Genomic DNA, 24,766 nt, shown 5'->3' on the forward strand with positions numbered 1-24,766 from the left:
GACACAAAGATTTCTTAATTCCGAGGGTTGATTCTACCCGTTGTTACTACAATGTGGTTTAATGTTGCCCAGAGATCATCCCCTAACCGGTTTTTGATCGATAAATCTTAACACACGACAAGTTTGAAAATAAAATTGTATCTTTACATTTAATAAACCTTGAAGGTCTCAGTGGTAGCGGTTTATATACCACCTTACTGCTTATGGTCGCGGGTTCGATTCCTCGCACAGTACAAATGTTTGTATTTATGAGTATGATTGTTTGTATTGTTCTGAGTGTTTCCTTATATATGTATATATTTTTTAATGGATGTTTACGCTGGCGTGCCACCAGTCGAGAATGATAGGATGATCATGAGATCAAGTCAGTTAGACCATCGTAAATTCACCAGGAATTTATCACGATGGTTTCCAGGGGGATCCGCGTGGAGGTCAGACATGGTACATTGGTAGCAATGGTGTCATCAGTCCACATTACCGACAGTTCCCTGTATCAGTTGTCTAGTACTCATAACACAAGCTCTACTTAACTTGGTACTAGATGGCGCTGTGTGTATTGACCTAGATTTATTAATAAAAGTGAGCCCCCCCCAGTGTTTCACGTTTAGTTTTATTTTTAAATATATAAATGAATAGCAGTATTCGAAAACTCTGGTCATTATAATGAAACTTCTGAAAATTATTCTAAAATATGCGCAATTATCTTAAAACTAAAACTTAATTATTCGGCGTCCATATTTGTTTCCGCGTACATTAGCACAGCTATCATTTTACAAGGCATTAGGTAAATTATAAGCTCCACTAGTCGCTGTAACTCGATATGTTTGCAGTAGGTGCCGTGTCGGCTTCGCCTGCGACCTAGTGTAGCGGCATGCAGTACACCAAATATAAAATAATAAACTGAAGCAGTAGTGTAACTTATTATATTGTTAATTCCAATTTGTTTTAATTATTAATTTATAAAATAGATCATATAATATTATGTTCCATCAAATGTATGTTTTATTAACAATAGAAAATAGATTTAAATGGAGAGAATATTAGAATGAAAATAATGTTTAACTCAAATACATAGTTAAACAAACATGGTGCACAAAGAAATATAGAGAATTAGTTTTCTATAAAGACAGTTAATAATTAATACATTAAGAATATTTTGGACTGAATGCCTTGCTCCGTTTCTATATACATAAATACATACCGGTTATTACTATAGTATTTTTTTAACCTCAGATAAATCACAGTGCCGTAAGTCCCAAGCTAAGCAGAGCTTAGTTATTAAACAACAGGTATAAATTAAGATTTTTTCTGTAAATATACGAAACTAATACGCCCAGTCCAGGGGAAAGGGGATTGTTAGTAAAATGGACTGATGACTTCCATCGTGGTAAATTGCCATTTGCCAAGATGGGCTAACTGTCATCATTCTCATCCTGTCATCTTCCACTGGTGCCCCGCCAGTGTAAACTGTTAGCGCAGGCGGATGCCCAATACCTTTACTATCCATAAAAATAAATACGCTCAGACCTATACAAACAAACACACTCATATATACAAATGTTTGCACCGTGCAAGGAATCCAACCTGCGACCTATTGGATTGGAAGCAAGGCGGCGTGCCAAGCCGAGGCATATACTTCTATATAAAATATTAAAGCTAGTGTATGTATAATTCTATATAAAGTATTTATTTAAATAACCATATAAAAGTCTTTAAACTATCGAGTTTAGTGCACTTTATTAATATAGTTAAACGGGTTTTAAGAAGAATAATTTTATGGCAAATAAAGGTATTTACCTCACTCGAATGTTCAGTCACCTCGTGACCACGGCTAGTGCAGTCTAGTCGCAACGTAGAGATAGGTAATTACCTTTATTTGCCATAAAATTATTCGTATTAAAACCCGTTTAACTATATTAATAAAGTGCACTAAACTCGATTAACTATATTACTAATGTGAAATACATCAAATACAGTGAATCCATATGATTATTATATGTAAAAGTCTTGCTTCATCCAGCTCCAAGAAATTTGCTCTTTTCAATCTCTTTGCTGGGTTATTGACTAGAAGCTTCTGAGCTAGTTCGTTCGGGTGAATATTTTTTCTCAATTTCTTCCCTGATTGTGGCTATGTTGGCAAAGTGATCCTCAGAGTTGGTAATGCACCATGATGCTTTTAATATGAATTTTAGGGTGCAGTTTTGACAGCGTTGGAGTATTTCAATATTCGCATGACACGCCCTTCCCCATAGCTGAATGTCGTAAGTAAATCATATGGATCTACTGTATTGGACCGTCTGTGTCTCGTCCCAACTTTACCCTAATGAATGACGTGATCCGTCGTAGGTTGCTAGTGACATGATAGCGATTGTGAGGCAGTGAATAATTCTTTTGTGTGCCGGTCACTGGGTCACAGTCTTATTTGCACTTATCTTTCTTATAAAGGAATGTTTTATAACAAACTTGTACGAGACATAAAAACTCTTTTCTAATTTTGAATTTCGAATTCATTTGTTTCATGAATAGAAATATTATTAAAGATACAAGATGGTTATATATCGTTTTGTATTAAAAAAAAAATGTGACAACAAAAATATGTTATCAAATGTCAGACAGTCATCTATTATGTGTTCTGTGGCAACATTATAGTGCGTAGGTTGCCAGCTGGTATCAGGTTGCGGACGCTCCTAAATTTACCTTGCCGGAGCTACTGCCATTAAAAGCATTTATATTATATTGGATATCACAATATTATTGACACCGCTCATCTAATGTTACATGTGGTGTGCCCGCGCTTTGATCCAAAATGGCGCAGACTTGACATTATCCTAGGTTACTTCTTGTTTTTTGATAATGGACTTGCTGTGTCCACGGTACCACGCGCGTGAAATTTGTAGTCTATATTATTCTAATGTTTATATTACAAAATCCCTCGAGTAGATTCTGCGTGAAAGAGTAACGAACATCCATCCATCCATCCAATCATAGTCACAAATCTTTGCGTTTTTAAGTAAGATAAAATTAAAAAAAAAAATGCATGCCTTAGGAGATGTAGTCTACCTATATTCATTTTGTCATTAATTTAATAGCCTGTATTGGTCATTAATTCTATTTATTTTATTGTTATTCATAATTTCAATTTGTATTTTAGTCATCATATACATGCTGGCAAAAATCTTTGTTTCATACCATATTATGGACCGTGAGCTACAGCGAAAGCATTAAGTGATGAAGCTTGAAGATTTTAGCAAACAAAGAAAGTCAAATAATTATAGGTGCTGGTCTGGCCACTGGTCTGGCCACTGGTCTGATCAAGGGACTATTTTGTAACAGGGTCAGGCTCGTAGTTGTCGATAGTGAGAAGTGAAAGTGTCGAAAAGAGTAAGAGCTAAATTTCTTGTCTCTCTTCTTGGCTTAACTACGCAATTAATGGTAGACTTGACTTATTATAAAAAATACACACATAAAGGTATTTTAGTTACATTTGATTCTCTCTCATTTCTGCCGCTAAGCGGCTTGCTTTGAAACTTTGCTTCGATTGAAGCGTGATATAAAAAAAAATCAAAATATCTTTATTCATGTAGGTCTATTATAGACTCTTATGATATGTCAAATTATAAGAGTACTATCATAAGGCAGTGAAATTACGGTGTACAGAAGTACCTACGGAAAGGTAATACTTCTCCTCCGATTGATTCCCCGTCTAATTCAAATGGGGATCGAAGTTACGACGGCATGAGCCGAGGTTTGAACCACTGGTGGTGCCCTCAGGCTAAAGTCATATCCGTCAGGGCAAGTTAGCCTCTTCATAAGTCAGTCTCTTCATAAATCTTTCCGTGGGTTTGGACTACCCAAACCAAAGAAGCTGTAAAGGCCATTAGAGTAGTCAGAAAAAAAAACATAAGAATGTAATGAACACTCAGACGAAACAGCGGGGTACTTTCATTTTATGTATATAATATACCATAATATACATTACGTTCAAGAAAGAATTAATTACGTTACTTAAAATATCATATTTAATTTTACTCATCCATCAAACAAAATCATGTTTCAATATGAATTAATATGCGGTAATATTAATAAAGGTGCACTCCCTAATTAATACGGCATGCGCGTATGAAATACCTATTTTATGTATTTCGAATGCATCATTTGTGGAAAGGTTCAAAGTCTGTTTAATGGGCGTAGTTTTACGTTACAGCCCCCGTAGTTCCTCATATCGTATTTTCAGTGATAATTATTACACTACACTGGCAACATCGGGGGTAAATCGAAACGAAACCAACCAAACTACCAGCCATGTAAATGTTGAGTTTTGGTGTTTGTATTTTAAACATATAGTATTATAGTTCGTTTTATAATTTAATTTAATCTATATGTATTATTTTATTAATATTACCATTAATAAAACATGATGTTTTATTATTGGTAATATTATATCGATCTATGTATTGTCTACATTTATATAAGTGCAATTGTGTCAAATTTGAAAAAATTCAAATAAACGTCTTATCTACCAATTTTTTTACTTAATTAGTATTTTTTAATCTCGGAGACTAAATTGACAATTGGCTCTTGGTTGGTTAACCCTCACGTTAGTATCAAGGTTACTGAAAATGTGAGTATGTCAAGTGTTGTATTCACCACGATGTCGAGATTTGATCGTCCACCCAAATTCTGAAGGGATTGTTAATAATGTGGATTAATAACCCCATAGCTATGCACCATGTCAGGTTGACCTCAGCGCGGTTCCCCTGGAAATATAGTGATAAATTCCTGATGAATTTGACACGATGGGCTAACTGACCTGACTTTATGCTCGTCTTATCCACTGGTGCCCCACCATACGCTGGTACTGATAACTGATATCACAGGATCACAAAAAACTTAATATTACACAGTAGAATCAGGAGTACGTTTGCCATGCCATACCCAGCTGTATAAAAAAATCGACACTTGTCAATATCTCTAACTACCTCATCTTGGATATCAGTCGTGAGAATACATATATGTACGTATTTATTACATATATATACATAAGTTTTAGGTTCTAAATCATGATTATAAAGCCGTCAAAGGACGCATCTGTAATTGGAGTCCAATTATCTCTGCTTTCTGGACATCTTGCCCTGAAATATCATCTGCGTAGCAGGACTGTCACAATAGAACCTTGTGCAGGCACAGATTAATTAAATCTGCTGATTTAGATACTCGTGTGTCAAAGAGATACAGTTGCCGCCGTAATGAAGGCGTCTTCACAGATACTATGTGAACATGATACTTATTATATGTTACTTGTTCTTTGTCTATTACCACGTGAATTTAAATTTACATTTTGAGAAATAAATTATTTAGCCGACTTTAAAAATGAACTCAATTTATGTAAGTCATATTTTATTGAATCTTAATATTCTCGTATTATATGTATAACAATATAAGGTTAAATCAGTAATGTTTGTCTTTAGATAAATAAATACTAGCGACTCGTCCTGGCTTCGCATGGATGCATTACAAATCTTTGAATTTCTTGTCTTGTTCTATACTATAATACGCATGTATTATACATATAAATCTTCGTTTTGAAGCACTGTATAAATTGCTGAAAACTGCAATAAAATCCGTTGTGTAATTTAAAAGACATAAGCTAACAGGCAGCGGCGGTGACTTTTGTTTTTGTTCCCATAAGTAATTTATAAGCTAAGACGAGCTATCACTGTTGTAATACTAAGCTTCTAAATAAATAAAGAGAAGAAATAAATAACAATGCAGCGTTTTGATGAAAGAATATTTAATTATGCAATCCCAAGGTTTAACTTTAAAAAGAAGGATCATAATCGGTTTTATATTTATTGAATACTAGTTTTGTCCGCGGTTTCACCCGCATATAATTTACAGCCTATGTGTTATTCTGATATATAAACTATATTACTGTAAAGTTTCGTTAAAATGCGATCAGTAGTTTTTGCGTGAAAAAGTAACAAACAAACTGGATGGATGGATATTCACAAACTTTCGCGTTTATAATATTAGTAAGATGGTATGCATATTATGAATAGCTAAAAATAAATATTTTCGTTTCAAAAACTATCATGGAGCGGGTGAAGTCCAACTCCAACTTGACGGATTCGACTGTAGTGTAAGGGCACAGGGTCGTATTTCTATCCCTGTTTGAACGGGTCAGGGGATCGAGAAGTGCAACATCTTGAATGTTCTAGAAGATTTTTGGACATACTTTCTTACTTACTTTCTTTCCATCTTGTTGTTGGCAGTTTGCATCATTCTTTTTAGAAATCTTATGACTGTATAATACTACAGTCATAAGAAATACTCACAATTGTAAAAGCATTTCGAAATTAATATATTCCTCAAAAAAAAATATTTCATGGTTTTTATTAAATAATTGTAAACGAATCTTGCTCTAGTCCAGTCACTCATCATCATCATCTAACTCATCATGATCTAATATTACCTGCCCGAGAAAATGGTTCTTTCTTTGAATTTCTTCATCCGGACGAAGTAGCAGGCATAAGCTATAGTGTACCATATAATACAAGTCATATATTACAAGAACGTGGGTAGTATGAAATAGAATACGCTTCTCAATTATTAGAGGTTATAAAAAAATCTGTGTTACACGTGGGCGATAATGAATAGTCGGGTATATGTAATACTGCTAAAATTAAAATTCGCCTACTTAAAGGAATATATTAATTATAACGTACATATATCATAAAGTTATAAGTGACAGAATTAATAAGCTTTCATGTTTTTAAGACTTCATTAGCTGGGCCAATTTTTTGTTTTAACTCTACCAACAATTAATATAACGAAATAGATTTAGTACAGAATGTGCCCTACCACGCGTGAGACATTGATTCAGTGTCTTTAATATCAAAGGCAGTAACACAGAGCGTTACTCTGCGAGACGAACCACTGGTTTTCAGTTTTTACTTTTTTATAGATGATAATGGAGTGGTGCAACGGAATATGCTTCACCAGAAAATTAAGCGGAAATGCGTGGAGGTCAACCTGACATGGTACATTGCTAGCAATAAGATCATCAGTCCACATTACTAACAATCCCCTGAATTTGTCACGATAGGCTAACTGACATGACCTCATGTTCACCTTATCATTCTCTACTGGTGGCTAGCGTAAACCGTAAGAGTAGGCGGGTGCATAATTCCATTATCAGCCATGAAAAAAACCGATATCTTTTTAAACGGCACAGATATAACAGATATTTCACAAGCTGCGTCGTTAAATCGCGACGTTTTTTATATACGTACGAATTGATTACCGTAATCGTTGGCAATAACTGTAAGGAGGTCATTCAAGAGCCATTTATATTGAATAAATCGTGTTTTATTTTTATTTAAGGTAAGCATGTAAAAATAAAGACCGTATTTTGTGGCGTAATGCAAACATATAGGTATATTATACTTATTAAGCTGATATATATTAAGATTAAGACAGACGTATGTGACAATATACACTCGTATCTTATATACTTTAGTTAGTAATCCACAAGAATGTAAATATGTGTTTGGTTTGTGGGAGTTTTGGGAAATCTTTTCTTAATGGATTATATTAAGTCTTTGGACTATTATTTCCATAAACTAAAATAGTATATTATCTACCGCGACTCGGTCTGCTTATATCTATACTAATATTATAAAAAAGTAAAGTTTTTATGTTTGTTTGTTTGGGGTTTGCAGAATCTCCGGTTCTGCTTATTAGATTTTTTTAATTATTTCACGGTTTAAAAGGTATATTATCCCCAAGTGTTATAGGCTATATAACATCGCGCTACGATTAATAGGAGCGGAGCAGCAAATAAAAATGTGACAAACAATATTAATTTTATTATTATTATTATTTAAAAGTGCTTCCGCTGCGTACGCTGCTTAAACGATTAAACATACATATATTACGCAAAACATACATATGTATGTCTGACGGAATTATTCTATGAATCAGATTAACTGATTCATACTTTTTCTCCCATTGTTATTTTATTTTTTAATTTTAATATTGTACAAGTATACTAAGAATGTGAAGTTGTTGTTTTATATTCATTTCTGGTGATTTCCAGGAGTTTGCGGAGACAGCCATGAACGAGTTGTTGGGCTGGTATGGGTACGAGAGGCTTGAGCTACGAAGGTGGGCTGCATCTAGAGCTCGAGACGCAGCTAGCCCAGAGCAGTCAAGTGATCAGAAAAATAAAGGTGAATAAATCAGTTATTTGTTTTTTTTTCTTTTAGTCTGATTTGGGCAAAGGAATCTTACTTGTAAGGTCTTCTCTTTGTGAACGATGATTATATCTCCGTCGTTGGCAAAGAGTTATAATTAAAATAATATAGACATTATATCGGCATTGCAAATAATTCTATAGATTAATTATTTAAGATTTCGTTCTCATAAGCAGCATACTAGTAGAACGGAAAAAGATTGTGGTTCTGTGCCTAATCTATGCTTCAATTACCGCATTATAGAAATCTCACCTTAACAAGTTTTTTTTTAATTTTTATCGATTATTTTCAAATTATTATTGATTCATATTTTACAATATCAATAATACTACTACTTACAATTAAGTATAACGAATTTCTAAGAATGTATATCCCTGTATGAATACAGCTGCGTTTCCATGAATTTGGGCGTAACGTTACTTGCGCTACATAGACTACCCTCCCGGATTTCGGCGGGAAATTAGCACCACAGGGCGCCACAGATATATATCAAATTATATCAATACTTGCGTGTTATTCTTGGAATATAAATTCATTAACATGTTTCATAGAAAAATGACGCGTAAATTGTAAAGCATTACATTTAATGATTTGTTTATATTGCTCAAACCCATAACGAAAGTAATTGCATATAGGGATGCATTATTTAGAAAATTTTGTATAACGTAGATTTACTAATAAAAAATATTCATAAAATATACCTATATTAAGTGTATTTAATTACTTACTGATTAAAATTTAAAGTTCATCAAAATTTTGCTTATATTGAAGTCATTAATGTAATTTATTTATTTTTGGGATTATTTATATTTAAGTTAACAGATTACATTGTTACTATTTCACAATTCAGTTATTTAACACTTTTACCTAATTATAGTTATTCACGATGCAGTGTAGTGGATTTTAATCAGCTTTAAGTTAGAATTGGTTATTAATTTGCAATAATAAAATAATGACATGTAATTTTTAATATAATTAATAAAAACAATGATCAGTATCATCCATATGAACTTTTTGGTACGTTTATTCATTCACAAATCATTACATAGTATAAAATAAAGTCGCTGTCGCTGTCCAATGTATGCTTAAATCTTTAAAACTACGCAACGGTTTTGAAGCGGTTTTTAATAGATAGAGTGATTCAAGAGGAAGGTTTATATGTATAATACATGTACACCCGTGTGAAGTCGGGGTGGGTGGCTAGTTAAATAAATATTCCACTATCTATATACGTGTCGCTTCTATAATAGCGCGTCTAATGTTTAAAATAATTTATTTGTGTTTTAATTGACACTCACGAAACCTGAATTTATATCAGATAAGCCATTTTTAAGATTAGAGTGTACAAATGGTCAGACAAATATTCTAGAAAGTATTTTTTGATCTTGCTAACGAAATTCTACTTGATTTATTTACTTATACTTTCTACATGTTGTAGCTCAGCCTATAATTTAATTTTAAATAGATTGATAAATATACTATGTATATTTATAAAATATACTGTACTATACTATACTATTATACTATATTATACTAATATACTATACTACTATATACTATTATAAAATATACTATGTCCGTCATAAATGATAGTCTATGTCCGTCCTCGTAATATTAACTATCGTTACGTTAAATTGCGTTAAGGTTTGTTTAGCAGTTTAGTTGTGTAAAATTCTCGTATTTATAATAGATCTTATTTTATATGTAGATAGTGTGATAAATGACATTCGTGCATGTAAATAATTGTTAATAATAAATGTAAATAATAAATATTAATGCACGGGATTTTTATTTAATGTTAGACATAGACACCTCTACAAGTAAATAATAGGGATATAAAAAATTCACTTGACTTTATTCTCCTCGATTGAATATATTGAACTGCAAAAATTACGTTCTTAAGCGGCTTAAATGTGCTAATCGAATGAATGATTTTTCATTTAATTTATTATATAAATGTACTATATACATTTTTTTGCAATATAATACTCTATTTCTTGATGACGTTCGATTAGAAGAAGCTCATATAACTCGAGAACAATTTTAAGTCCGTCCGTAATATTTTATATTTGTACAAGGCGAATTAATAAGCATAACGAGCTATCACTCGGACGTAAATGGATCGGGCCCAGTAATGAGAACCTATTCAGTTTCCGAACGTATTTTTTTTTCATTCAATATCATTCGCAAATTAATTGGAGACGGTTACTTGAGACGTTCGATTTTTAAAACAAAATGTCTTAAATGTAAACAAATGAACTTATTTTCCGTGGCGAAGGCATTGTTCTTCCAGTTCCCAAGGGTCGTTGTACATCTATAAGCGTAGCATCTTATATATAAAATTCTCTTGTCAGAATGTTAGTTACTATACTCCTTCCTTTCCTTCCTTTTTATGAAATTTTATATGCATATTCTAATAGGTCTGAGAATCGTCCAATATATAGATATTTTTCATACCCCAAAGTTGCTTATCCACCCCTAACATTTACCCCTATAACGGGTTATCCATCCCTAACACTTTTTTTTCTAATTAGAGAATTTACGAGATTAGCGCGTTTGAATTGAATAAATTCTTTTTGTGTTGGATAGTCCATTTGTTGAGGACGACTTTAAGCTATATAACATTACGCTACGACCAATAGAAGTGTAACATCAGTGAAAAATGTTGGAAAAACGGGTATTTACAATTATTTATATCTTGAGGTCTTCCGTTGCGTGCGCTGCGCGAAAGAAGTCGCGGGCACAGCTAGTAGTGAACCACGATGGTTTCCAGAGCGATACAAATTAATACAATAACAAACGTTTATTTCTGTTTACAGACGAATGCTCATGGTGTAACAAAAATATAACCAGCGAGAGCGGAGCCCTGCAACAGGCCGGCGCGACGTTTTGCTCCGAGCTGTGCTTCAGCCAGTCACGAAGAGCCAACTTCAAGAGGGCGAAGACTTGTGACTGGTGCCGGCATGTGCGGCATACCGTCGCTTATGTTGATTTTCAGGTAACATATCCCTAATTTTTTTTCGAACAACTCTAATACTTTATAGCTTCACCAGAGGATTGGGGGCTAATGTAGATAGCATTCCAAACCCGCGCAAGGACTTATGGAGCGGTTGAAGGCCAAGTCCCGCCAGACTTTAGCCCGAGGGCATCGCTAAGGGTTCGAGCTACGGCTCTGGCCGTCGTAATTACGATCGCTGTATGTCATGTATACATCCATTTAGAATGAAACAGGAATGCAGTTAATTTGGTAGTATACTATATATATATATATATAGATAAAGTAATTAAATGAAAAAATAAAGGCCCTATTCACCGTCTACTACTTTCTCATTCTAGACAAGTTCCTCGTTCTATCTATAGACTATGACACATTAATATGATATATGTCATTTATCTTCCAGGATGGCGCCACACAGCTACAGTTTTGTTCAGACAAATGCCTCAACCAGTATAAGATGCACATATTCTGCCGCGAAACACAGGCGCACCTTGAACTCAATCCCCACTTGGTGAATGCTTCGTCATCCTCCAATCTGATTACACCTGAACTGTGGCTCAAGAACTGTCGGAGTCGCTCAGCGTCACCCATATCCGAAAGGTCCGGCTCTCCGACCCCAGATGGCGTATCTGCTAAACAAACTAATTCAGAAAAACCAGAAACACAAAAGGCACAAAATAGAAAATCGCCTCTACCTCTCATTACAATAGCTCCTACTGCAAAATTGATGAAGCCGAAGCTACCTTCAGAGGAACGCACTTCAATTCAGAAGTCACCTGAAATAAAAAAGGATGCGAGGAGTAATAAAATGAATCTACGCAAGCGGAGAACTTCCAAGTGCTCTGCAACAATCACATCACAGACAGTTAAGCGTACATCGACTCCAAAAGCTCAAGATCTTCGCATATGCAGTCCATCAATAGATGGATCATCGCCTTCTACTACTGGGAACAGTGCAATACATTCGCCTCCTCATCCAGTCAACCCGCACCCTGGCCCACCACCGCATTTCCCAAATCCTATGTTCGGAATGCCAGCGCCAGTTTTCATGGATCCGCTAAATGAACATAGACATCCAAACATGTTCCCACCAAGATTAAACTTTTTACCCCGAACAGGTATACCAATTCATGAACGGCCTAGAATCCCACCGCCATTAAACTTTCCACCACCTCTGGGACAAGTTCCACCTGTGACTGTGTTAGTGCCATATCCAGTGGTACTGCCAATACCACTCCCAATTCCAATTCCAATACCAATAACGTCATTTATACAAGCACATTGCGCTAATAAAGTCAAAACAGAAGTAAAAAGTGATGACACTGAAGGACCTTTAGACTTTACAATGAATAGTGATAAAAGGAAAGATGAAGATGTAAATAGTTGTGAGAATAACGCTGAGGTATTAGAAGATAACACTAACACTGTAATATCTGAAGTAAATAATGAAAACGATCGAATAGAAGACGATGATAAAATGGAGACTGATGCTACAGATACGGGTAATGCTGAACAAACGTTGCCTAAATTCAAAATAACAAGGCTAGGTAACAAAATGGCAAAAATTGTGACCAAACCTAGAGAGCCTTCCGAATCTAGTAGACCTTTGAGAAAAAGACGAAGATTGGTAGAAGTGACCACCGAGGACGATGTTCTTATTCCGAAAACGAGGAAAATTGTCCAAGTTTGAACTATATTGAATTAATCATTCGCTTATATCTGATAATATATTCAGCATACATATCACAAACATGATAATCCGAACAGAGTTCAATATTCAATGAAATTGCTAGTCTTAGGTTTAAGTGGTTTATAAAATTGTATTTATACACAGACAAATCAACTAACTTTATGAAAAATAAGGTTTGAAGGGTCCCGTTATTGGACTACTGTTTGTTAGTATGGCACTATATTATGTAGAATTCATCTATTAAGTATTTAATAGAATTACATAAGGTGAACAATTTCAGCATCGCACACATTCTGTTTTAGCTGTATATGATATACTATTTATTTGCAAAGTTATTAAAAAAAAAGAAATAAGATTAATTCATACAAGTAACATAATATTAAAATGTATGACAATATATATATAATAGATAGAACATAGCAACGCTTCAGAAGTTAGTGATTTGTTATTGTATAAGAATTAGATTGCACTGTAAATGTGATATTAGTAACTTATTAAACTTCATTGTATGTCTTATAATAAAATAATAACTAAGTTTATATGTTTTTATCTTTCACCTTACGCATATTTGATATTTAGTATATCTACGAGATACTACCCATACCATATTTCATTAGAATTGTAAATACGCGCCTGATGTTTTTAAATAGCAAAATCTTCACAAAAGTTTGACAAGATATTTTAACTATAATTTATTTATTTTCTGTGTATTGTCCAGGGTTATTTATTACGCTTAATTAGGTATACTCTTACACCTCAACGTAGTTCTGGAGTTCAGAGACCATTACATTATAGCATTATATAATGTTCCTATTATGACATATGTAATTTCAGACTGCTACACGTTACATGAATATGCATCCGAATCATCAACCTACATCAAGTTCGTGAGCACTTCTGCCTCATCAATTTGACCCAGTAATTAACATACTTTGTAAATTACCATACAGAATCATGGAATAATGTGAAAATTCATGAGGCGTCACATGAGAATGTAATTTCGTATTGCAGTTCATGTATACAGGTCATGATTACTATAATACTTACCACGAGACTGGCCGTTAACTTAGCCATTCAAATAGAAATATTTAAAAGCAAGTCTTTTAAGTTACTGGTATATGTTTGTATAAAGTTAGTACGTTTTGTTTGGAACGTTTTCACAACTCAATGGTTACATCCATGAAATGCGTTTATCAAAATATCTTTTTTTTTATATACTACGATGGTGGCAATCAAGCATACGGTCCATATGATGGTAAACGGTTACCGTAGCCTATGAACGCCTGTGCGCGTTGGATGAAACCTTAATATACCCTCCTTGAAAAACCCCATGGTGTAGTCTCGTGGGAACCTCGGCAGGAAGTTCATTCCACAATCTAAGGTAGCTCCTCTGAAAGGTGGAACCGTCGTGTGGGGATGAATTCCTGAATGAAAAATAAAAGGTGGCCGTCGGCATCATGTCGACCCATTCATGTAGGTGCAATTGCAGACATTTATGATAAGTCAAATCTATCGCAACATTTACAATGGAGAAGAAACTAGAGGTTATTGTTTAGCTCTGTTAATTGGGAGCAATGTGATGATAATTACTCCTAATTAACTGAAGTTTATAAGTATGGATGGATGTTTGTCATTCTTGCACACAAAAACTACTATTGAAAGTATTTTGATGAAACTACAGCAATATAGCCTATACATTGGAGTAGCCCATAGGCTATAATTTAAAAAGATATTATGTAAATTGAGCGAAATAAATTATAAATATCAAGTGTTATGCAGAAGTTCCAGGATAGTAATTAATAAATTACACAACAAACAACACACAGCGCCATCTAATGTAGCTATTAAGAACTTAGCTACAAATTCTTAAAAACATTATTTTCATAAATAGTTACATGTACATTGCATACATTATATTATATGTATGTAGGTATATAAAATATACTGCAATTGCTTGGTATTCATAGAAATAACTATTTACTTTGAATAGTAGTTATTTCTAGTATACATTTCTTATTTGCACAAGTGTAAGGCTCTGGTGAGTCACTCTTTTGTTTTTGTACTTATGCTAACAATGAAACAAATAAAATTTAAAATTTCATATTTTAATGTCTTGACTCATTGAAAAACATTGCTAAAATCATTCACGGAAAATATTCATTGCTATATTTCAACATTTTTATCTTATATTCTAACAGCTTGGCCATACAAGCTGGACATAGTACGCCTCTAGTTACATTGTACATTGCTGAGATCCAAATCATACATACTAATTACGATGGCATATGTATTGCAATCTATAATCAACATCTTCAAAATAATTAAAGCATTACTTGGATGATCTAAGGCAGTGTTTCCCAACATGGAGCCCTCGCCCCATAGAGGGTAATTTGAAAATGGACTCTTTATTAAAATTATATGTTATAATTATATTTTTCATTGTTTTTAAAATTAATTATGTGTCACTAACAATTTTGCTGGTGCTATTCTTAAAACCTATTGAAGTTTCTTAAGTAAACAATTCAATTTTTTATTGTTATAAATTATATATGTTACATATTTGGGAGAATATAGAATTTTAAAAATATTATGGTGGGGGCATGGCACTTAAAAGGTTGGGAAACACTGATCTAAGGCAATACTGGCATGATTTTATACTCAATTGACAACTGAGAGTTATAGTTGCAAATTAATATTTTTTTTTCTACTCAAAAATAAGTAGTCGATCGTCAAAAGCTATTCTACTCATCTTATATTGTGTGAGACACATTATAGAATCAATTTTTGTTGTTATACAAGTCCCAAAGGGTTATAGCACCATCTAGCCCTCCAGCTGCCATTATGTTGGCATTCCATAGAGAGACTTTCTCCGAAGAGTAAGCAATATCTTGCACTGCTTGCTTATGTTCTGTAAGAACTACCAACGGACGTAACGAAAACCATGAAAATATACGAATATGTCCATCCCAGCCTCCTGAAGTGAAGACCTTGCCATCAGAGCGGGTCTGGACTCTATTTATGCCAGGATTCTTAATTGTGATGTCCAACTTCAGAGCCAAACTTAAGTCTTTTCTTCCTATACTAAATATCTGTATCACATTAGAAGCATTCCCAATTATTCCTCTCTGCTGTTCAAGGTGATAGTCTACTGTCATTGGACACTCCTTAGTTTGCAGTTTGCCAATGCATTGACTAGTATTGAGATCCCACAACAGGATCCACCCTGCTTCGTAGCCCACTACAAGACAAGGTCTGTCACATGGAAATTCAATGTATTTCATACACATAGGATCCCCTAGTTTTGGTAAGGACAGCCCTGGCTCCAAACTGCCGGTTTTCTCTCCAGAAAAGTTATAAATATATATTTTTGATTCTCTATCAGGTACAAAGAGTGTTTCGAGTTTTGTGTTGGCTTCAAAACGGCAAAAACCTGGATAGTCTGTGTCGATGACGGCCTCCTCTTGGTAGCCGCTGTTTGTTAGAGCAAATATTTTGTACTTTCCGCCTTTTTCTTGAGTGATGAGGTGAGTGTTTGTGTGAATAATGTGCAATATGGGAGCTTGACCAACTTGGATTTTTTGCTGCACACGATTAGTCTGGAAAAAAGTAGGTTGTAAGTAGATTACTCCTATAGGACACTAAAATTATTTACGATTGAGGGTAGTAGACAAAGAAATTGCGACGTTACAATGCAGCTTCTAGAAAGATAGAATCGATTTATTCCGATCGCTTAAAAATTATACTGGCTACAATATTATGATTATGGCTATTACTTACCTGAAGGTTGTATGCATAAACGTAACCGTTTTTGGAGCCGGCTAGTAACCTCTCCAGACCGCCGGGCAAAAAGCTGAATGCCAGTGAATAAACAGGAACGTTGTCAACATTTCTGATGGTATAAACTGGGTCTGGAGGTAGCAGTGCCATTTTTGGTCAAGCTCGAACCAAAATATATCGGAATAGTAAAAGAAAGTAATAAGAAAATTAATTAAGCCATTAGAAACTGAATTACAACTACGCACAACACAAAACTGACAGAAAAACAACAAGAAACTTTCGTCGTATCATTTTTATTTTTTTTTTCAAATATGGTTGAGGCAAAGGAATATCAGTCCAAAATATAAATTTATATAACGTACGATATGTGAACTAAATCTGTCAGAAATCATTGGGACTCGTTTTGGTACAGATATTTGGATCGCTCTGTATGTATTATGTTTTATTAAAAGCACATTCGGAGTTAATCGATTAAAATCGTATATAAATCTTAATAAATGTAATCGAGATGCGACGAATTGAAAACTGCTGTCTATTCGTGAAAATACGGAGGAAAATTGATGACTGTCATACTGACAACTGCGGTCACTGTCATCGCCTGTGTCACTGCATCAAATCAAACTTGACTGGAGTATGTAGTGATATGTAGACAGATAGGCACTCATTAAATTAACAGAGTTTCATATTTCTCACTATAGTTACAAGCATTTATCCGATTTTGAAGGATTTTAAATGAGAAATAATTGATTTACTCTAGAATGGGTGCCATATATAAATTTAGAAAGCTTGTCTAATCGCGGAAAGTCACAAATGGCTTCAGAGTTGCTGATAAAGACGAGCAAGTATACTAAATACACATCGTATAGAAAAGTCTCGTATCGTAGGTTTTTCGTTGGCCTACTATTGTTTATTGTGGTGACATTGGTGTTTATTTTGGTGTTTAATGTATATTCAACTAGTTCCCCACCGACAAATTTTCATGAACCAATTAATTTGGATTCTACGATATTGGAAGTGGTGAATTTGCAAAGTGATGCGCGTTTATCAAGTTCTCGGGTGTCTAACTGCACGTACTGGGATTGTTTTAACGTGTATAGATGCGGCAGAGGTGGACACGAGAAGATAACAATATATATTTATCCTTTGAAGGATTATCGGACTCAGAGTGGAACTGCTTTTTCGCGATTTTCAAGAGAGTTTTATGTAATATTAGATACAATTAGAAATAGTAAATATTATACATCTAATCCTGAGGAAGCGTGTTTGTTAGTGCCTAGTATAGATACATTAAATCAAAACAGTTTCTCCAATAAACATGTTTCTCAAGCACTGCATTCTCTCAAATAGTAAGTATTGTTTATTTATTTAACATTCCATATGATGCTTTTTTGAGTTATCTAAAATATTAAAATTACAGTCCCTAATGGTCTTCTTTGAACCTTTTGCCTTTAAAAATACATACTAAAATGAACCTCTATGTTTTTTGACTAAAAAGAAAAAGATTCCCTTCATATATTTTTAAGATAAGAAGTTTCAAAGAATATATTAAAAATCTAACATAATAAGTTTAGTTTACCAGTAATCACATACTATTAATAATAAATATATTTAAAAGGCTTTTACTGAAATATGAAATAAAAAAAAATCATAAGGATTTAGAATACTTATTTATTGAAACTATGCAATTGATAACAAAATAAAATGACTGTAAGTTTTTGTGTTTTGATATGATATTGATGTTATTAAAATATTATAAGAATAGTAAAATTACTTAATCTTGCTTGTATAGAACTGCAACAAAATACGAATGATTTGTTTCTCCAAATAATAAATTTATGACTTATATGCATTGTAGCCTAGTAGGTTTATTATCCTAAATCACGCCAAACAGGTCTTGAGTTTGTATTTTGCTGTCAAAAAAAAAATTTGTGTCAATTTATATAACAAACTAAGCAATGAAGGAAACAACAATTTTAAACCAAAAATGTATCCGAGAGAAGGCAGTATTGCTAATGGCTGCTTCCTTTTCCACTTTTGATTAAAAATATACACCACACCACCACACATTTACAGTTCACAATAATTTGGACTAATCCATTAGAGATAAATTTCATGACAATATGATGACAATCATATTTTTACCATATATATTAATCTTTTAACTATTTTAAGAAGTTTTTTTTATTTTCAGTATATAAGTACTAATCTTCCTTCTGTTCATTAAACATCAATTAAACCAGTCCTTAGTTTATCATGTGTTTACTTATGAGATAGCCAAGACAATACAGAGTAGATTATTCGATAAATATAACAACAGAGTAGTTTACTAAACTTAATTACTCTATGTTCATTACACTACATTAAACCTATTGTAATTAAATCATTAGAAAATATTGAAAGCTCAAATCAAAATAGATTTATTTGAGGCATGCAGTATTTAAATGTGATAATATTTTTTAACATTATACTATAAATTAGATAGGTATCTACATACAATTAGGAAAAATCATCACATTTTATTGATTTTTTCCTAATTATATGTATAAACGACTGCATAAAATTTAAATCAGGGAGTAATATATCTGTATTTTTCTCCTAACAGCTGGAATAATGGTGAGAACCATCTTATATTTAATATGTTGCCTGGATCGGCACCAAACTATCATTCCGTTGTCGACCTCAACACGGGGAAGGCAATTATAGCAGGAGCTGGCTTCGATACATGGTCATTTAGATATGGCTTCGACGTTTCCATCCCAGTGTACAGTCACACAGCAGAGAAGATTGACAGCTCTCAACCAGAGCAGAAGAATTATCTAATCATATCAACCCAGTTGAATATACCAAAACATTACTTAGAAGTACTGCAGAATATAGCGTCCTCATCTAATGATTTGTTATTATTAGACACATGCAAATCAGAATCAGGAAGAGTAGATTATGATAAACGTTGTGAATATAAAACGGGTAGAATGTTCAACTACCCAGATGTGTTAAAAGAAGGCATGTTTTGCCTTGTTGTACGTAGTGCAAGACTGACTCAAGCCATACTGATGGATGTGCTAGCATCTCAATGTATACCAGTGGTGATCACAGACTCTGTAGTGATGCCGTTCAATTCGCATGTGGACTGGAATCGAATAGCTTTATTCGTACCTGAAGATAACGTGAAAAATATAGTGAAAATTGTACATTCAGTTAGTAAGGAGAGACGCGGCGAGCTGTATTGGCAACTGCGATGGGTGTACGATAAATATTTTGCTAGTATAGAGAAGATGATATTGACTACGTTAGAAATATTAAATGAAAAAGTGTTCCCATTAGCAGCTAGGATGTATGAAGACTGGAACATGCCTGTACATTTAGTAAGTTTTTATATTCCTTAAATAACGCTTACTCATATGTCTTTATATGTATATGGACAATATGTCTGCCTGATGTTCAGCGGTAGCTATTCTTTTTTTATTTATTCGTAAAAACCCATTGTCTATAAAATGTAGTTGATGTGAAAGATATTAAAATGAACTCTATGTACACGACTAGACGTTTTGAAATTGAATGACGACACGAATATGCCGCGTACTCGCGCCAATAGCTTATAAAGTTAAGTATCTGAATGATATCTAATTAACGTAAAAGTGGGGCGTAATGGCCCTATATCAAATCATATCAAAATATGTAACTTTATTCATGTAGGTCTATTACACACTCTTATGATAAGTCAAATCTACCGTCAGTTCAGAGTGGTTTCGAACTTCGAGAAGTACTGACAAGAAATCAGCTCTTATTCTTTTCGAATGAGCTTATACATGATTACAGAAATATAGTTTCATTTTTAAATACAATTCGGGATATATGCTTTCAGCATATGGTATATTGCATTTTTATCAAAAGGACATAATTCAATCAGTGGCCGTGAACTAAACAGAGTTACCATTGCTAAGAGTTTATGATATCTCGCGATTATTGTGGTTAATTTGAGTTAATATTTTATATTTTATTCGCGATGAATTTGTAACGATGACCTGACAGACTATCATTCTACTATCACTAACCAGTTGTAATAGAATGCGCTGGTATGATACTGGATCGATCCCCCGTTTAATTCGAACGGGGACCGAAATTACGAGGGCCTGAGTCGAAGATCGAACCCCCTAGCGGTGTCTTTAGACTAAAGTCATATCCGTCAGGCAGGAGTTGCCCTTCACACGCTCCATAAGTACTTCCGCGGGTTTGGAGTGCCATCTGCACTCGCCCCCTATCGTTCGGTAAAGTTGTAAAGGCAGCTGAGATCAACAACACTAGAATGGTTTAAAAAAACGGGTAAAGGATGGTGGAATGAGGATGAATTCAGGTCTATGCTATTGGCTGCAGCTGCCTTTACAGCTTCACCGAACGATATGAGGCGAGGAGAGGCGAGCACGCCGCACAATTTGGGAAAAGTACGAGGAATTAACGATGATTTCAATAGGGTTCAAGTTTAATCTAGTCATTATTTTTAATATTCCTACTAATAATGCCCTCACGTCCCCTTAATGCTTCAGCATTAATATCGACAAAAATTAAATGTTTCTGTTTAAAAAAGTAATATTACTTATTTAATTTTTTTTTAATTATTTTATTTAATTAACGCAATATCATCTTACAGCTAATTGGCAATATGTTTATATTTTAGGACTATTATACTTAACTATATACACTACTTAACTAAGTATATAATGACAAAACATTTTATTTTATTTATTACTAGCTGTACACGCGACTTCGTCCGCGTGGAATTTAACAAACAAGCAGACGCTCCAATTTTATTTATATGTATACATAGAACGCAAGGCTTCTGTATATATGTCAGTATTTTGGACCTTACCCAAAAATAAGTTTATTTATTTATTTATAAACTGTTTATTGCACCAAGCATTTTACACAAAAATTAAACAGAAAAGATATATATCTTATATATATATAAAATTCTCGTGTCACAGTTTTCGTTCCCATACTCCTCCGAAACGGCTTGACCGATTCTCATGAAATTTTGTGAGCGTATTGAGTAGGTCTGAGAATCGGCCAACATCTATTTTTCATCCCCCTAAATATTAGGGGTAGTCAACCCCTATTTTTATTTTTTATTTTAAAGCAAAACAACGTTTGCCGGGACAGACAATAGGCGATCTTATCGTAAGAAGCAATCTCTACAGGCAACCGTTTAATAGTAGCAATGAATAGTGGGACAATATTAGCGTTCATGTTTACTTGTAACATATTAAAGTATATTTTGCAAGATAGATAAAGACAAACCGAATGTCATAACCCAGACAACATATCAGCGTTGATCCGGGTCCAACTATTTAAATGTTAGTTACGGTAGGTCAAGGCAACATTTTGATATAATAATAATAATAAAATCTGAGAAAACAAAATATACAAATAATAATAATATTAATTTATATTCATGTGTTTTTTATATTATGTATATTTTACGGCCTCTGTGATTTAGCGGTTTAGCACACCGCTTTACTTCCAATGGTTGTGGGTTCATTCCTCGTACTGTAAAAACATTCGTATTTGTGTACGATTGGTTGTATTTTGTATGTATTTACAAAAATATATATCACTTGTTAAGTACCCATAACACAAACTCTGCTTAGCTAGCACTAGCACTGGATGGCACTGTGTCCATTGTTCATGCCTATTATTATTTATTCGTTTAGTCCCTAAATGGTAGATTGATAAGATAGACATATAATTGATTTATTGCCAACATAACTCAAATAATATAATTTACAATAAGACACAAAATAAACAATATCATTGAAAGTTGGCAATAGGAACTACCTCAGCTGTTGCTGATATAAGTACAACCTCAATGAGGTGGACCTATACAGCGCTGGTTTGCAGGCAGCCCCCATTACTCATTAAAAAAAACTAACATGCGGGTTTTTTATCTAAATACATATAAATTTGTTATATTTAAAATAACAAAAAAATATATTAAATAAGGTCTAGGATATATACACAAATGTAGATATATATAAAAATAAGGGACAGACTGACAGACACACTACAGCATTTATAATATTAGTTACATGTTATGCATCCAGCATCCGTGACACACGTATACCATATGCGTCACTTATGACGTCAACTCCGTAGTATGTATATAGGCCATTTACCGATAGGTTGGCCATCAGCTTGTTGTATTGCAATTACAAAAAAAATACGTTTTTAAGTGATATCAACCAATCCTAAAACGTTTTTGTTGTTATTTTTAATTTAATTTAGTTTTACAACAAAAATATAGATCTTCTAGCAAGGCGGTCGTATCGCTCCAAGCAATCTCAAATCAAATCAAAAATTATTTATTAATGTACGACATTTTAGCCGCATATGAACGTAATTTTTTTTGTATTGTAATTTTTTCTCTACCGTCTAGTATACAGAGTCAATAGAGAAGAACTGAAAAGAAACTCAACTGAAATTCTCTTACAAACAACATGGGCCAACCTAGTGTATTTTAATATTATAAATGCGAAAGTAGTTTTGTCTGTCTGTCTCGCTTTCACGTCAAAACTACTGAACCGATATAAATTAAATTTGGAACATCTACAGTCTAACTCTAGACACTGAGAAAGGACATCGCCTACTTTTTAATGCGCAAAAAGGGTTGTAACGGGTTGAAAGGGGAAATGAAAGGTTGTACGGAAGTATCGTCATTTTTAATGCTAGAAGCTTCAAATTTACTTTTTGGGCTGTTTATTAAATATAAATGAATATGACATTCAGAGATTGTAAAAATTTTACCCATAATGAGGTAAATAAAATAGAGGATGAAAGTTTGTGTGGAAATTCGTCATTCGTCGTCTATTCCACGCTGAAGAAGTCGCATGCACAGTTAGTATATTATAAATAATTATTGCAGTATGGTCCCGTGAACCCGCTATTTCTGCCAGTGACAGCGCCCAAAGCGCCAGGCTTCACCGCGGTCATACTCACCTACGACCGCGTTGATAGCCTCTTCACCCTGGTCAGGAAGCTTGTGAGGACGCCGAGCCTTGCCAAAATACTCGTCGTATGGAACAACCAGAAGAAGGCGCCCCCTCCATGTAAGTACACGTAGGTACATGTAATATATAATATACAATTCTTGTGACACAGGTTTCATGTTTATACTCCTCCGAAACGGCTTGACCAATTTTTATGAAGTTTTACATGTATATTCAGTAGGTCTCAGAATAGGTTTATAGCTAATTTTTATACCCCTAAGTATTAAGGGTGGCTCACATAAAAATAATTTTTAATTTTTTCGACAATTTTTTAAATATTTATTTTATTATGATTTAGCATTGAAAAATACATACAACCCTAACTTTTCACCCTTCCATTACCAACACCTAGTTTTTAATACCGATTTTAATTTATAAGGCAAAACAACGTTTGCCGGAACAGCTAGTATACTCCGGAATGCGCTAACCGTTCACGCTGGCGGGGCACCCGTGGAGGATGATATGATGAGGTCAGGTCTGTCCGTGGTAAATTCACTACGAATTCATCACGATGGTTTCCAGGGGGAATCGCGTGGAGGTCAACCTTACATGGTACATGCTAGCAATGGGGTCATCAGTCCACATTACTAAAAACCCTCATGCTCCCAGGGTCATATGTTACATATGAACATACAGTTCATGTATATATGCGTTACTATTTACCATAGTATAATACTATCATGATTGCCATGCCAAAACCATAATAAAAATACGATTTCATTATGGCCAGCCGTCAGCTTGCCATACTTAAAAACACCTAAAAGATGAATTTACAAAATCATAATCACATGGAGCTCAATCTGACATGGTACATTTCTAGCAATGGGGTTATTAGACCAATTACTATCTATCCCCCCCTCCCCTCCCACTTTACAATCAAATTGCACCCCGTTGGGCGTGGGCCCCACTTTGAGAAACACTGACTTACACAGTCTTCACACACACTTTTGCATGTTAGTCATAATTTATTCATTATTAAACGTTAATAATACAATTACAGCGCGTT

The 24,766-nt window shown here is 34.0% G+C and overlaps 3 protein-coding genes across 3 annotated transcripts in view; 2 read left to right on the forward strand and 1 right to left on the reverse strand.

Moving 5' to 3' along the window:
• The window catches only part of LOC131851144 (sine oculis-binding protein homolog), a 33,725-nt gene extending 20,267 nt beyond the window's left edge, over nt 1–13,458 (forward strand). Inside the window, exons 2-4 of the mRNA XM_059201594.1 lie at nt 8,099–8,231; nt 11,075–11,253; nt 11,657–13,458. Coding sequence (XP_059057577.1) covers nt 8,099–8,231; nt 11,075–11,253; nt 11,657–12,943 — 1,599 coding nt within the window. The 3' untranslated portion in view covers nt 12,944–13,458. The remainder of the gene's footprint in view (nt 1–8,098; nt 8,232–11,074; nt 11,254–11,656) is intronic.
• A 1,582-nt stretch (nt 13,459–15,040) lies between these two features.
• On the reverse strand, nt 15,041–17,002 carry LOC131851146 (guanine nucleotide-binding protein subunit beta-like protein 1). The gene is made up of 2 exons (XM_059201596.1): nt 16,721–17,002; nt 15,041–16,539 (listed from the first exon to the last, which is right to left on the reverse strand). Exons 1-2 carry the CDS (start codon nt 16,868–16,870, stop codon nt 15,721–15,723), a joined length of 969 nt encoding a protein of 322 aa, XP_059057579.1. The 5' UTR covers nt 16,871–17,002; the 3' UTR covers nt 15,041–15,720.
• Nucleotides 17,003–17,530: 528 nt separating this feature from the next.
• The window catches only part of LOC131851143 (exostosin-2), a 39,929-nt gene continuing 32,693 nt past the window's right edge, over nt 17,531–24,766 (forward strand). Inside the window, exons 1-3 of the mRNA XM_059201593.1 lie at nt 17,531–18,066; nt 19,323–20,085; nt 23,637–23,820. Coding sequence (XP_059057576.1) covers nt 17,531–18,066; nt 19,323–20,085; nt 23,637–23,820 — 1,483 coding nt within the window. The remainder of the gene's footprint in view (nt 18,067–19,322; nt 20,086–23,636; nt 23,821–24,766) is intronic.

Source organism: Achroia grisella, unplaced genomic scaffold (assembly GCF_030625045.1).
Source record: "Achroia grisella isolate CSIRO2021 unplaced genomic scaffold, CSIRO_AGI_Agris_v1 utg780, whole genome shotgun sequence".
Taxonomy (NCBI): Eukaryota; Metazoa; Arthropoda; class Insecta; order Lepidoptera; family Pyralidae; genus Achroia; species Achroia grisella.

Coding starts and splice junctions, on each gene's coding strand:
- LOC131851146 (XM_059201596.1), bottom strand. CDS start 16,870: ATGGCACTGCTACCTCCAGACCCAGTTTATACCATCAGAAATGTTGAC. Junction 16,540..16,720: donor TTTATGCATACAACCTTCAG/GTAAGTAATAGC, acceptor ACTTTTTTCCAG/ACTAATCGTGTGCAGCAAAA.